The 15586-nt window shown below is 40.5% G+C and overlaps 1 protein-coding gene across 1 annotated transcript in view; it reads left to right on the top strand.

The window, feature by feature from the left end:
• PPP3CA (protein phosphatase 3 catalytic subunit alpha) overlaps positions 1-15586 on the top strand; it is a 320751-nt gene that overhangs the window by 294333 nt on the left and 10832 nt on the right. The window contains exon 11 of the mRNA XM_077815075.1: positions 11406-11490. Within this exon, the coding sequence (XP_077671201.1) occupies positions 11406-11490 (85 nt within the window). The remainder of the gene's footprint in view (positions 1-11405; positions 11491-15586) is intronic.

Genomic DNA, 15586 nt, shown 5'->3' with positions numbered 1-15586 from the left:
TCATACCCAATAAATTCACAGGATGAAGGTATAGATGAGACTAAAACACAGATTAGCTCATGTCTGATTGAAATTGTTATCCATTCAAAGCTGTAAAATGCAGACTATGGCTCTGACCCTGCAAGCTACTCCGCTTGGATCCCCCCATATGCCTGTGCTTAGCCCCAGTGACAGCACTGGAGCTTTTCATAGGTATTGAGAGTTTGCCGGTGTGGAGCGGCTTGCAGGATCAGGGCTTATGTGTGCATTTGTGTGGGGTTTGTTTGTTGTTGTTTATTTACGAATGATTTCACAATGCATTCTGAATGATTTCTACTGTATTGTGACCTGTCTTTAAGTCTGAAATATCTTGAGTTCCCTCCCTAGGAAAGGCTGTACCCTTGCCTCGAGGGCAATATGGGGGGTATTTTCCTTTCATTTGTGTCTTTGGTGTTAGCTGATGAGTATTTTAGCCCCTTGTGACTACACTTTTGTAGGGTCTTTGCATTCGTTCCCTTATAATGTGTCTGAATATTCTCTGTTTCTTCCTTCCTTCATTTGCTGTTCAGCCTCCTAAAAGAATTGTGCCTTGGAAAAGAATGCCTAATCATTAAAATAACACATGCATTTTGATGTATGGAATAGTTTTCTTTAACATGACCACTTCAGAATTCTTTTGCACCATCTGTAGTTTCCAGAGCCTACTACTGCCATATTTCCAGAGCTTCATGCTGATTTTGTTCCTCTCCATTTGATCTCTACAAGCTCTGTCCCTGGTTCCCACATAATTGAAGTGAGAGCCACAGAGGCTATGCAGCGTTTTTCTTTGCATTTCCTCATTGACTTTCATTATCTACATTGAGAGCCAAAATGACAGAAAAGCACTGAGCAGGAGGAAGGAGAATGATTTCTCATAATATTTGAGCTCTCAGCATCCAATAGTTCTTCTTTCTTACCTTCTACCCCTCCCACATCACCAGCCCCTTCCAAAATTAAAGCACCAAATCCACCCAACTTGACTGCATGCTGTTCTTGTGAATCAGCAACAGTGATCTGGGTCATGCATGTTCAAGTCTGCCATCAGAGGATGTTGATGTGAGATAGCACGCAGTATATTTCATTTCCTTAATGGAGATATTTATCCAGTCCTGATCCTCATTCACTGTAGGCAGTGTCTGTTAATGGTGTGTGGGGGGGAGGGTCTAAATAACCTTTTTAATGCCCTTCCAAAGTGCTTGTGTTTCATTGGCTGGTTGCACTGGCTTTTTAATTTTATCTGCTTTAAAGAGACAAAAAAGTTTATAATATAATATAGCAAACTTGGATCATTTTCCCTTGCCATCCTTTTTTTTTTCTTCTTTCCTGCTTGTCATGGTAGTTGGTATGTAACCTGTTACATCAAAGAATGTCTTCAGTGAATGCTAACTAGTGTGTTGTATGGTTTGCACATCATACATATCACCTAGCAACAGGAGTACTTCTGCCTAACCAGCATACATCCAGAGTACCCTCGTATTTTAATTAGCAGCATTTCTGGCCTAACACATTTGACTGAAATAATTAAAAACCTTATGAGCTACTAATTAAAGTGATGCAATAATATAATAGACAACCTGACACAAACGTACTGCTTGCTTTGTGTGCTGCACGCACATGATCTGACACAAAGAGGTTTCTTAATTACCTGGCTTAATTTTCATGTCACAAAGCACCTTCAATGTTGTAGCTCAGGTTTAAAGCCCTGCCATTGAAAAAGCAGCAGTCATAATTTTAAGTGCTGCATTTAGTCATCATTTGTGAGCCGTGGGGCTTGGTGAATAAAGCAGTGTGCTTCAAGACTGAAGTGAGTTATTACGTGAAATGCATTTTGGTGATCAAACTTCCATTCTACCGTGGACAGTAATCTATTAAACATTCCCACTGGACACTGATCAACACAGTGATCATTATTGGGGGGCAGAGTCAGAAGTAAGCTGACAAGGAGACTGAATTACCTTTAGCAGAAGCCACTGTCTTATATTACAGCTTAAACCTATTGTTGGTAAGACAGTGTGTATTACTAGCTGCATATATAGTAGTCTCAGCGTCACAAGTCAATCAGTCCCTTAATTGTAACAAAGGACCATTTTTTTCCCTAAAACCAAGCGAGAAAGAAATATATATTGCATAATATTCTCCTTGAGTGAGTGGGGAAGGAGAATTTTATGTATTTGTTTTCATTTCTGGAAGAATACTCACTGGAGGAATACTGAGATTTTCACACCTCTTCCTGAGAATATTGATGCTATCCCTACGGGACTATTTAACAGTGGTGTGTAGAGAGCAGTTCCTAACCTATGTGACAAATGAGTGCTCCAGTGGAAATGATGTGCCTGGACCTGATGGCTGCAACTAAATTGCATTAAAAATGAGCTGTTTTTTATTTAAAATATTTGCATCCATAATATTTGCTTCTATTTGATTACTATAAATTGCTTAGTGCAAAATCCTCCGGTCTGACCATACTGGGAAATGCATAAATGCAGCATGCATCATTGACTTTGGTGGAGTTAGCACAGGCACATCTCCCATGCTGATCAAAGCCGAAGGCTCACAAGGGGGATATCACCTTTGCTTTCACCCTGAAATTTCAGAAACAGGGCAGTTGGTGACTCCCTGAACTGCCTTTAGCTTTTGGGGTGTGCATGTATTTCTGATATAGACTGGACGTATCTCCTCTCAGTACTTGGGGAGAAGAGACATCTCAGCATGGTATACATAGGATGGTTTATGTGGCTTTCGCAGAAGTGGCATCTCCAGCCTCTTCAACCTGATGAGAATATCAAATCAGCAGATGCATTATAGGAGGATTTAAAAAGTGACTATTGCATGTATGGGTGGCAGGTTCAAAATTTAGGATTAGTTTCTGATTGTCTAGCTGCATTTTAGTTTACTGCACAATTTACTAACATTAAGTTCAGATTAAGCTGAACAGTATTTCTTTTCTTCTCATCATTAAGTTCTGCTTCTTTCGTTTTGGCTGTTCCCTACCTAATTTGTTTCTTTTCTGTTTTTCAGACTTTACATAAATATTGCTTTTCCATTGATGTTGTCAAATGTTCTTTATTATTTTTTTTCATTCTCCAAACTTCACTGATCTGTTTCTTCCCCCTCCCCCTGGAATTTCATAAGAAGATCCTATTTATGCACAGAAGAAAGGTATTAAATTAGTTAGAAGGGCTTACATTTAATTAATTTTTGTATTATTTTCCTAGTGCTAAATACAGTTTTTAAGTTATTGGGATTTTTTATAACATCAAGAGGGAGTTAACTGGTTTTTTTTCACTCAGTAACATTATCCATCCATTTAGTCCTGCACTCAGAATATTTTAAGAGACTATACTGATATTTCCTTGCACTGCTTCTAAGTCTGAAGGTATAAATCACATATGCAGGCAAAGTAAAATATCATAGGTGTCAAACAAGCTACCTGTGCAGATTGCTGTTCACTGTATCAGGAACAATAGCTACTTACAAAATAATATCCAAAATGTTTGTTTGAATAAAAAAAACCCAGATTTTAACTTTAGCTGTGTTCCTGTCCCGCTTTATGCAAATACCCTAGCAAATTAATTTTCTGGCAGGAATGTCTAAAGAACAAGTACATTTTAAGTGATATTAGAGAATGTATGTAAAGGATGAAATTCACTTCTGCAGCTGGCTAACTTGCAGTCTATGAACCATTTAATTCCTACTTAAATCCATGCTTAAGTCCAGCTGAAGTAACATACAGATTTTGGTGTGTCCCTTTTTACAGGGGTGAAGTTGGAACTCATAAACCGATGTATTTACACCAGAAACTTGATTCTAAGAGTTGTTTTTCTAATCAGGGAATAGAAATAGTACCATGTGACCTACGTGTCCAATCAAAATTAACAAAACAATCTTAAGTTGCAATCATATACTCAAAACTGCTCTTGAATAAGCTACAGACACAAGAATTATTCACAGAAGGTATTTGGGAAATAATTTTGAATGATAAATAAATATTCAAAAACATAAATTACTTCTAGACAATTTGCAAACAGAAAAAGGTACATTTTAAAACTATTTGCTTGCTTTAACATTCATTAGAAGGTGCGATTGAGTCAGAAACTTCTCAGAGTTAATATTTTTAACACTATATTATGTGTGTGCTATCAAAGTGACTTTATTTTACTTTGAGCCTATTATCTGGTATGTTTAAGTACATTTTATACTTATTTTTATATTTACAGATAAAATTATTTCTTGCTTTTTTTTCTAGTTCTGAAAAGTAGTTGTTCTGTAAATTGAATTTTAAACAGTGATTGAAGAAATAAATGTACTTTGTAAAATCAAGTAGTGTAGGTTTGTAATACAAAAGAAAAGGGATACTCTCAGGTGATTAGACGTCTAAAGACAAACAGAGAGTAGGTAGAGGCTGTTTCTTAAAGAAAAAAAGGAATAAAAACTGTCTTTCTTAATAATTCAGTTCTAGTTGAATAAAACTGAGATTACATAGTAGTTCAGGTAGAAATAAACCCCTTTAATTCCTGAAGAAGAGAAATTGACTGCTGTTGAATTGTCATTTAAATCTTCCATTTAACTATTTCTAATATTAGGACATCCTTGTTTCATGGTGATGACTTTTAACCCACACTTCCTTATTGTTTAGAATGATTCATTAACACTTAACAGTATAAAAGATAATCTTTTATTGGAAAGACAGTTCTAAAACATTCATCTTCATTTTACATTTTAAGATACAAACTTGTGATTTCAGGACAGTTCAAATGGTTACTCTGTTTTATTAAAAATACTCTAAAACAACGAATAACATTTTAATAGATGTCCCAAAACAGTAAAAGGCAACATTTTCATGATTGATGATGGGTCTCAGGAGCTGTACATAAAAGCACACCTGTGCTTGTTCATACAGTTACCACACTTGAGCATACAAATTGTGGTAACTGAATACATGGATTTGGTTGGGTGCATAACTACTTACTTGCACATGTATTTACCTGATGGCTGTGAAATTATATGCACCAATTATGAATGATGTTTTGTGTGTGGATCCCATGCCTACATTTTTGAAAATTTGCAGTATCTGGGGTAAAAGGTTAATTTCCACCTACTGCATGACATGTTGCTGTGTCAATCACACTGAGTTTGTCTATGTTACTACATAGTACAGTTCTTGAGGTCATGTAATTTTCTTTAATGAAGGATGAAAGAGTTGGTCTTATTTCTGGTTCTGAAAGCGTTGAGCTATTGTCCATAGGAGCACGGAAAATAAAAGAGATTAGCACAAGTACGGGAAAAAATTGTAGACTCTTGTCACAATTTCTAACACATCTAAATAACAGTCCTGCCACCTAGACATCTTGTTAATACTAGTGAACACCACCTTATAAAACTTTCTGTGTTTTCAGTGGTGCTTTTAGTCCATCCTGAGTTTAGCTGCAACTGAGAAATTGGCAGTAGCTTATTAAACAAGATAGGTAACTGAGCTGGGTTGTATAACAACTGCATTGCCATCAACTGAAATGTGTGGAAAACCACAAATTGGGAGAACTATCTCCCTGCAGGCTCTGTAAAGAGCTCAGCAAATCTTCTGTGTAGTTTTATCAAAATTCTCCAGTTTTCCATAGGATACTTATAACGACACAGAGGAGAGTGTGAAATCCTGGCCTTAATGGGAGTTTTCTCACTGGCTTCAGTGATACGAGGATTTCACCCTGAATGCTTTTAGCTATAGTCACTGTATATGCTCAAACTCTAGAGAAACAAGATACATGTTAGAGGCTAGGGGTGCATTGCGTTTTGCTGGGTTTCCATCTATCACACCCATCGCCACGGTATCTGAGCGCTTTACTCATTTACAAAAGTGACTGCAAGAAGTTCTCTGTATCTGTTTGCCTTTTCCCACCTAATTGCATTATTTCCTCCTCTCACCACCACTGTTCTGGCATCTGTGAAAGAAATAGGTGGGTGGTTAAAGTATTGATAGGTATTTAATTAATTTAATGTGAATTGTAAATAGGAATTTTCATTTAATTTTCCTCTTGAATTCTGGGACTTGAAAGGACAGCATTTAATTTTATGGAATATTTTTCTTTTTGCATTTGGAGCTTGGACAGCTGAGACTTCAGTTCACATAGAAGTTGTCTGTTTGTTTCTCAGACATTCAGCAAGTTCAATTTTTCTTTAACTCAGAGCTCTGTAGGAGTGAACTCCTAATATGATGATGATCATTTGAAGAGCTGGTACTTTTTTATAATGTGGGACTTTTATAAACTGGAGGTACTTTTTTTAAGATACCGTAATTTTGTTTGCCTGACTCAAGTGGTTATTTTCCTTGGAAGTGCATACAGTATTTGTCCTTTGTGGTAATGCTGAATTGTAACTAATTCAGCATGCAAGACTTCCATAAATGTCACTAATTAATTTAGCGTTAAGGTTGACTGCATTGGCTCATGTCGTTCCAGAAAGTCAAATGCATCTGTGCATAAGCCTCTCAAAATCTGGAAATATAGAGATAAGATAATGTCCCATGGGACCACACAGCTACTGCCACGCAACCTTAACTCTGCCCTCTGCAATCAGCAATACTGATTAGGAACACTGAGACAAAACCTGCCATTTTCTGTGTTGTGCTGTGTTATTGTGTTGTGTCCAACAACATTATTCCTCTCCATGCTTTCCTACTGATGCTTGCTGTGTTAGCTGTAGCTGGATTGATCCAGAGATAAGTTGCAGCAGGTTGTCAGAGTTCTGAGAAAAGGTGCAGCTGAGGATCCATTTTTCTGGGTGGTGATATGCAGGAAGCCAAAGTAGATGATCGCAATGGCCCCTCTTGGGTCTAAAATCTAACAATGACTAAAAGAGTCATAAAAATATCTGACATTTTAAGGCTATTAGAGTGGCTACCACAGTCACCTCCAGAAACTGATGTTCTGCTAGGTATGTCAAGATGACATGGGACTACAAGTGTTTCACCCCACTTCTGCGCTCTCTTACGTATTGTCAGTGCTCAGCAGAACCCTACTTTTACAATGATATTCACACAGTGCCATGCACCCTATCTTCCCTCTGCTGAGCAATTGGCCTGAGGAGTTCTAGCTGTCTGGTGGTACACATGACACTGTGCCAAAGGCTCAGTCAGGGCTATCCAAAGATGATGTCCCAAAGGCAATCGCTGAGACAAAGATGAACAGGTGCTAGCATCAGGCAAGTCTTTGGTGGTTTGATTGGATCAGGCAAAGTGGTTGAAAATAGGTTGATCTTTATCCTCATCAAGACAAGGTCTGAGAGTTTTCCCCCACATTATGCCTGTGTATATTTTACACTGTCCTCCAAATATTTGGGAAGGGTACAGTTATATGATCTTCCCTAGGGACTCATTGGGGCATTGCTGAAAGGGGGCAGAATGCGGTGTGGGTGTGGTGATGTAGGAAACATTGCCTTAATCCTGTATTTCCCCATTTTGGAGGTTTAAGTTTGTTTTACCTTAACTGCTTCATGAGGTCATCAGAGTTTTAATATAGGTGCACTCAGCTTCTGGAACAGTACGTGGCATTGGCAGTCAACCTCTGTTTTAATGATGTTTTGGGGCAGTGAATTTCCCTTGTCTTTTGAGGAAGTAGTGGTGGTGAGGGGGGCATAACTGAGTGGCATCTGTATGTGGGGGACATAAGGGAGAAGCTCTTCCTGGGAACACCTCACCACCACTCAGCTATTAGTTCTGTCCTCCTGGCTCTGCCATGCCCCTGCTGGAGCTGGAGGGGTCATGGGTGGGGGAGGGAAAGTGGTAACCAAAGGGCTATAGAGCACATTGGCCAGGTGGAGATACCAGGGAAGACAGGATGGTAGCCCCACACTTCTTAATCTACTTTATGGGATACTGTAGGGGGACAGGAATTTACACAACCCACTGCAACATAGTTGTGAATTGCCCCATTCATCTCAATGCATGCTCTCTTCCCCCATCTTCAAAAATCTACACAAGCCTCTGGTGTGAAATATTAATTTTAAGACCAGCTCCCTAAGCATGTGGATTTCAGAGCAATTAGAATATTAATATCAGATCTTTTGAGTGCAGTTGTAGTTGAGGAACTCCTTAACCAAACGACACCAAATTTGAATCATATAGCATACCTGTCCCCTTGTTGTGTGCATGGATTTTAAAGTACTTTGAAAACCAAAAGAAGTTCATTCTTTGGAGGCTTTGTCTTGGGAATCTTTTGATCAAATAACCCCAAATTTGTATCGCAAGCTCTCTTCCAGCCTTGACTGTGGCATGTCAATTTTAAGGCAATATACCTCTGCATGTAGATTTTAGAGCACTTTGAAAATTATGAAGAGCTCATGGGAGGGGGGAGTGAAGAGGAGGCAAATGGCTGCATTTCTGGAACCCGTTCATCAAATGACTCTCAATTTGCACTACAATAGCTACATTAATTCCTGTTGCTACATACGAGTTTTCAAGACAATCTCTCTATGTATGGGGATTTTAGAGCAATTTAAATATTAAAATCAGCTACTTGGTGGAGGGGGCTGTTTCTCAGGGACCACTTGATTAAATGACCCCAAAGATGCACCACTAACACTAACCCTGGCCTGGTGGCGGTACCATAATTATCAAAACAACATTGGTATGTATGTCGATTTCAAAGCACTTTAAAATATTGACTCGTAAAGAGAAAGCGCTGTTGTCATAAATATAAAGGAAAGGGTAACAACCTTCCTGTATACAGTACTATAAAATCCCTCCTGGCTAGAGGCACAAAATCCTTTTACCTGTAAAGGGTTAAGAAGCTCAGGTAACCTGGTTGGCACCTGACCAAAAGGACCAATAAGGGGACAAGATACTTTCAAATCTGGGGGGGGGGGGGGAAAGAGGTTTTGGTCTGTCTGTTCTGAGTGCTTGCCAGACAGAAATCAAGGAAGTAAGCAATCCAACTCCATTAGAATTGGAAGTAAAGGAAGGAAATGCATTAGTTTATCTTTTGTTTTAGCTTGTGAATTTTCCCTATGCTAGAAGGAGGTTTATCCCTGGTTTTTGTTCTTTTAAGTTTTGCCTAGAGGGAAATCCTCTGTTTTAAATCTGATTGTCCTGTAAAATTACCTTCCATCCTGATTTTACAGAGGTGTTTCTTTTACTTTTTTTTTTCTTTACAATAAAGTTCTGTTTTTTAAAAATCTGATTGGGTTTTTAGTGTCCTACAAACCCAAGGGTCTGGTTTGTGCTCACCTGGTTTATTTTTCAAGCCTCCCGAGGAAAGGGGGTGTAGACTTGGGGGGATATTTTGTGAAAATAGGAACTCCAAGTGGTCCTTTCCCTGATTCTTTGTCAAATCACTTGGTGGTGGCAACATACCTCAGTACAAGGACAAATAGAGATTTGTGACTTGGGAAAGTTTTAAACTAAGCTGGTAGAAATAAGCTTTGGGGGTCTTTCATGCAGGTCCCCATATCTGTACCCTGGAGTTCAAAGTGGGGAGGGAACCCTGACAGTGTTCTTGTGGCAAAACTTCCAAAGAAGCTCTTTAACAGATCATAACCCAAAGCAAAAGACAGGCAAAAAGTAGTAATGTGCCCAGCAGATATTCTCAGAACTCTGCCACGGCAGGACTCAAATACATATTCTTTGAGTACTGCTTGGGGTCTGCGACTACAGCACGTTGCCTTCAGCCACCAAGTGACTCTGACATGAGGGCCCCTCTACACACATTTGTCCACCTCGGAGCAGCAGTCCTGCAGAGCGTTCACAAATCATTCGGTGTAGCACATCGCCCAGGCTCGTGTCAGTTTCTAGAACTATCTTTAACCCCTGTTCACTTCTAAAAGATGGCTTCCTCGATGTGACACTGGATGCTAGTGGAGGTCAGAGCTAATAGGACGGCATCGGGTGATGTGGACCAGTGCCGTACTTCGAACCACAGGTGTGAGGAACGCAAAAAAAAAAAAGAAAAGAAAAGAAAAGCTGCAGCAGCAGCAAATGGGAAATTATACTGTCTTTTTTTTTTTTTTAGGGGCACTGTATCTCAGGGTCCCCTTGCTCAAATTACCCCTAACTTGTACTACTAAGCCTAACCTGGCCCCAATGAGGAACGGCTATTTTCCAGGCAATCTCAGTACGTACATGGATGTGAGAGCACGTAGAGAAATCTGCTGTTAAACGGCAAACTCATTTCAACCTGAACTGTAGTAGTGGTGCTGCCAGCACACTTACATGAGACCTGAACGTGTCTGCACACTCAGACCTTCCTTCCTGCGCCTCGTGTGGTGTCGTGGCTTGGTGACCTTCTCCTTCCCCTCCAACATGCCTTCAGGTGTAAGCAGCTGGTCTGCTCCCCGCAGTAACTACTTCAGAATGTGGGTGCAACTTTGGAGGGGTGGGGAAGGAGAAGGGCAATGAATGCAGACAGGCTTCCCTTCCCCCATTCTTCATCAGTAGGCCCCAAAAGGCTCAACCTGTATCCCTCCTGTCTTGTCTGTTCGTAAAGTGTGCTTATAGAGGAAATCATCCGTTCCATCTCAGTTTGCAGTGGACTGTTTGTGTAGACAAGCCCTTAGTGTAATATGCTGTAATATGTAACAATGGAATGAGACTGCTCCGTCTTAGTACTTCCTGGTATTGTGAGAGCATATAGGTTTTGGCAACAGGATTTGGAGTACCAAAAAATATTCTGTAGCAGCATATTAGATGATCTAGCAAGGAAGGAAAGAGAATAGAGAGTGAATGAGTTATAGATGGCCAAAAGCAAAGGAAAGGACTTTATCCCAGGGGCAGATGCCACAAATTGAAATATGTGCTATATGCCTAATATTGTATGATATATTTTGCTATGTCTCATGAAGCTAAGCCATAATTACGAATTGTCTATTATTTTCATTTGAAGTGGCAAGATTAAGAATTACATTTCAGGTGTGTCATATTTGTTAACTGTTTCTAAATAAAACCTTGAAGATAATTCAGGGTGCAGATACTGTTGTTAATTCAATGCTGTTTTTAGCACCTTGATTGACTCGTTTTTCAGCACCTTGTTTTTACCATGATTTGGTGAGGTTCCCAACTTTTGAAGCACAAAATTAATTTACAGGGGTGAGAACCAAGCTGCTTTCATAGGTAGCAGGAAAATAATCACATGCATTTCTCAGGGGACTTATAATATGATGGCTGGAATGTCCAGAAGTGATGGAAATGTTTTCAATGGTAAATTACCAGAATCAGGATTTTAAACTTCCCTTACAGAGATGGCTCTTCAGTTGGGCAAACTGTGGTAAGATAGAGCCAATTACTATCAGTATACAGTGACGCATCAGATTTGTAAAAGACTTGTGTTCAAAATACAAAGTGGTGATATAGTGCTTATAAGTTACTTCCATTTATTTTAATGTTTGTTTGTTTTTTTACATAGGAGCAACAGCTGCAGCTCGAAAGGAGGTTATTAGGAACAAGATCCGAGCAATAGGAAAGATGGCCAGAGTGTTCTCTGTCCTAAGGTAGAACTTCTTTGTTTAAATTGCCAGAACACTGTATCGTTGCTCAAGTGGTAACTTTTTGATGCTACCGCATGCCAATCAAACAAGATGCATCGAGCCCTTTGGCAAAGTGCTACACAGCATTATCTGTGAACAGTCAGTTGCTAATATTCTGAAATACTAAGTCCCTTCCGCAGCACTTCTGGTAAACTTCCTTTTAAAAAGAAAAAAGTTGCTTTAAAAGGAAAATCCTCAAAATCCAGAGTTTTTTAGTAAGAACCTTTCTCTGCAAGTGCACAGTTCACTCTGTTAGCTGCTCGGCTATGAGAGTTCAATGCGGAGAGAGCATGCGAGGCATAACCCTTGTCTCATTAAAGAGGAAGCCCACTGTCACACTTTGTCACCCATTTCAGTCGCTGCTACTGTGAATATGATTAAGGATGAAAGCATCAGGTTCATTTAACTAAAACTCCAGGAAATGAACACAAACAATAGCAACTTGTTACCCTTGATCTCCACTGCTCCAATAACACATGAGCAGGGGGAACTAATTGCTGCCTAATGTTTAGAACTTTCTAGCTGACGTTTCTGAGTAGAATAGAAAACATACTGTACAGTAAAAAGAACAGGAGGACTCGTGGCACCTTAGAGACTAACACATTTATTTGAGCATAAGGTTTCATGGTGCCACAAGTCCTCCTGTTCTTTTTGGGGATACAGACTAACACAGCTGCTACTCTGAATCCTGTACAGGGCTATTCTTACAGCTCTTTCTGGAAAACTCACTTTTTTCCCTCTCAGCAGAAGGAATTTCCCCTCATGCAATTTAATGTTGCTCTTCTGCAATCCTTTCACAGCTACTGCAATTAATGCAAAATGTTTAAGTTTTTTCAAGTGTGTTTCTTAATGTCATTTGATGTGATTTTTTTGTTCAAGTAAAAGGGGTATGATTGGCAAAAAAACATACAAACATTATTTGAAGGCTACGCTCAAGATTACAGATGAAGTCCACTGGAGTCACTTGATTGTGGCCTGACACCTGCAATTTCCAATGAGTGAGCAGTGTGGGCACAGCTGGTGGTCCACATGTTGCAGACTTTAGAATCAGGGTCTTAAATAGCGTATTGAGATCATAGAATATCAGGGTTGGAAGGGACCTCAGGAGGTCATCTAGTCCAACCCCCTGCTCAAAGCAGGACCAATCCCCAATTTTTGCCCCAGATCCCTAACTGGCCCCCTCAAGGATTGAACTCACAACCCTGCGTTTAGCAGGCCAGAGATAAAGGACTTCTTTAACCTCCAAGAGTAGACTCTGTGGCAGCCAGTGTTTCTGAGCATCTTTTAACATGGCTAAATAAAAGTCTAGACTAAAACCTACAAAAGAGTTTGATATTAGATGCTCATCTGATTTATTTGGTATTTAATAATACACTAACAATTTATACTGTATGGCACAGACTTCAAGAGTAACTAGTGGTGCTCAGTTGGAGGTGGTTCAATTCTTGTGCACCTAATCTGACCCCTTAAAGACGTCTGACTTCCACAGTTTCAACACTTTCTGAAAACCAGCCCCCTTTTAAATACTGTATTTCAATTAGGGCAAAATTTGAAGCACCCTTGAAAATCCTGGCCTTATGTGTACAACAGCTTTCATCACAAAGATTCCAAATTACTTTAAAAGAAGTATATCCACAAGAGATTTCACAGAATCGTAGAAGATTAGGGTTGGAAGAGACCTCAGGAGGTCATCTGTTCCAAACTCCTGCTCAAAGCAGGACCAACCTTCATTACTATTGCCTTCTGCCTCAGAGATGGTTGCATTTCTGTATCTCCGGAAGATCACAGCACACTGCATAATGGTACAGAAGGATGGGAAATCGTGGTACCTGATCCTTCAGGCTGTTGAGCATGCTGAAGTTAGTGAATGTTGATGGCACTCAGCTCCTTGCAGGAGCAATTCAGTGCTTTGCGGGACTGGACCTTTAATATCCATAAATAGCAGACACAACTTTGGTGTTGAGGACTATGCCTTTAAGGGCTGAGCTTCCTAGACAGAGAATCTGGGTGGGGTGCTATGAACCTCCTGTTATTCACAGCCAATTGGAACCAGAGTTGTCATAAAGCAGATCTGTTGTTAAGCACCTTAAGCACTGAGGGCTAGGTTCTCAGCTAACGTTTTTAGGCACGTTGAAAACCATTGTAATCCACAAAACTTGAGATAGGTGCTTAGGCTCCCTATACAATGGTTAGGGAGAGGTAGGTCTTTCAGAGTACCACAAAAACCAGCATGCTAGGCAGCTCCCTGCCTCAGCTGGCATGGGCGATGCCGAGGAGAGCAATGTGTCCTAAGCCCTGCCCCTCTCAGGGAGATAGGTGCCTAAGTCTGAGCTGCAGGGAGGTGCCTCCTTCTGCTTGGGATTCTTAGCCGAGAGGGAAGGGGAGGAGGACAATGATGATTTCCCTCATAACCTTTAGCCCTGAGGTTAGAGTACTCACTTGGGATATGGGAGACCCCCCGCAGTTCAAGCTTCCCCGCTGCAGCTGAGGGGGTGAAGATACTGGAGCAGCCCAAACCACTGGGCTATGGGGTATTCTGATTTGGGGCTTCCTCAGACTCTCCTGTTGAAGCTGTTCCACTGCTGATAAATAATTTAAAAAGTCATTGGAGCAAGAGCAACTGGGTCCTGGTCTCCCACCTCCCAGGTGAGTTCTCATGCTTATACATGTGTGCGCTCTTCCCCCACCCCCAACCACTCTTTCATTATTTATTTACAGTGGAGCAGCTCGAGATATCAGAATACCCTATAGAGCAGTGATTAGGGCACTCCACCTGAGAGGTGGCAGATCCCTGTTCAACTACCTTCTCCCCTTCAGTCGGAGAAGGGATTTGAACCGAAGGTGTCTTGCATCCCAGGTGAGTACCCTAACCACTGGGCTAAAATGTTACGAGGAATGTCCTCTTAATCCCTCTACTTCCTTCTACCAGCCATTTTTGGGTGAGCTCACCTGCAGGGGCCGGATCCAGTAAGCAAACTGAGAGCACACTTACCGGATCAGGCCCCACAGGCAAGTTAGGCAGAGGAATGCCCCTATTTCCCCAGTCCATGAATCACACTGGGGTTTACGCATCTGGATGCCTAAAGTGAGGCTGCAGCATGCCTGTGCACAGGCAGAAACATAGGCACCTAGGGATCTTGCACTAGAAAAATTTCGGCAGCCAGTGAGTTTAGGTGCCTACAGAGTTTCATAGTAGTTGAGAAGGCTTGTGTGAATATCAGTAGGGCTTGATTCTGGTATTTAGGCATCTCAAGTGGCAGTTAGGCACCTAGATCCTTCTGTGAATCTAGCCCTGAATACTACAACAACCTTGTGTTTTAAGGTCTTGTTAGGATAACCCAGTCACAATAAACGGCATATGGAAGTCAATTTGTCTGTATTCGCAAAAAGAAAAGGAGGACTTGTGGCACCTTAGAGACGAACAAATTTATTTGAGCATAAGCTTTCATGAGCTACAGCTCACTTCATCAGATGCATCCGATGAAGTGAGCTGTAGCTCACGAAAGTTTATGCTCAAATAAATTTGTTCGTCTCTAAGGTGCCACAAGTCCTCCTTTTCTTTTTGCGAATACAGACTAACGTGGCTGCTACTCTGAAATCCGTATGAATAGAATCCTAGAAATGTAGGGCTGGAAGGGGTCTGAAAACATCATCTGAACCTTCCCTCCAAGCTGAGGCAGGGACATCCTTGACAGGTGTTTGAAGGATTTTAAGAAAAAGGTTAGACAATGCTGGGTATTCCACAACCTCCCTTGGTAACTTATTGCAATACTTAACTATCCTTATAGTTAGAAAGTTTTTCCTAATATCTAACCTAAATCTCAGTTGCTGCAGATTAAGCTGATTACTTGTTGTCCTACCGTCAATGGACATGGAGAGCAATTGATCATTATCCTCTTTATAACAATCCTTTACACATTTGAAGTCTGTTATGAGGTCCCCACTCAGTCTTCTTTTCCCAAGACTGAACATACCTGTTCTTTTATCTTTTCTTCATAGATTGTTTTCTGAACCTTTTATAATTTTTGTTGCTCTCATTTGGACTCTGTCCAGTTTGTCC

The sequence above is a fragment of the Eretmochelys imbricata genome, chromosome 4 (genome assembly GCF_965152235.1).
Source record: "Eretmochelys imbricata isolate rEreImb1 chromosome 4, rEreImb1.hap1, whole genome shotgun sequence".
Lineage (NCBI taxonomy): Eukaryota > Metazoa > Chordata > Testudines > Cheloniidae > Eretmochelys > Eretmochelys imbricata.
The sequence above is the reverse complement of the archived record's forward strand: the minus strand, read 5'-3'. Positions and strand labels throughout refer to the sequence as shown.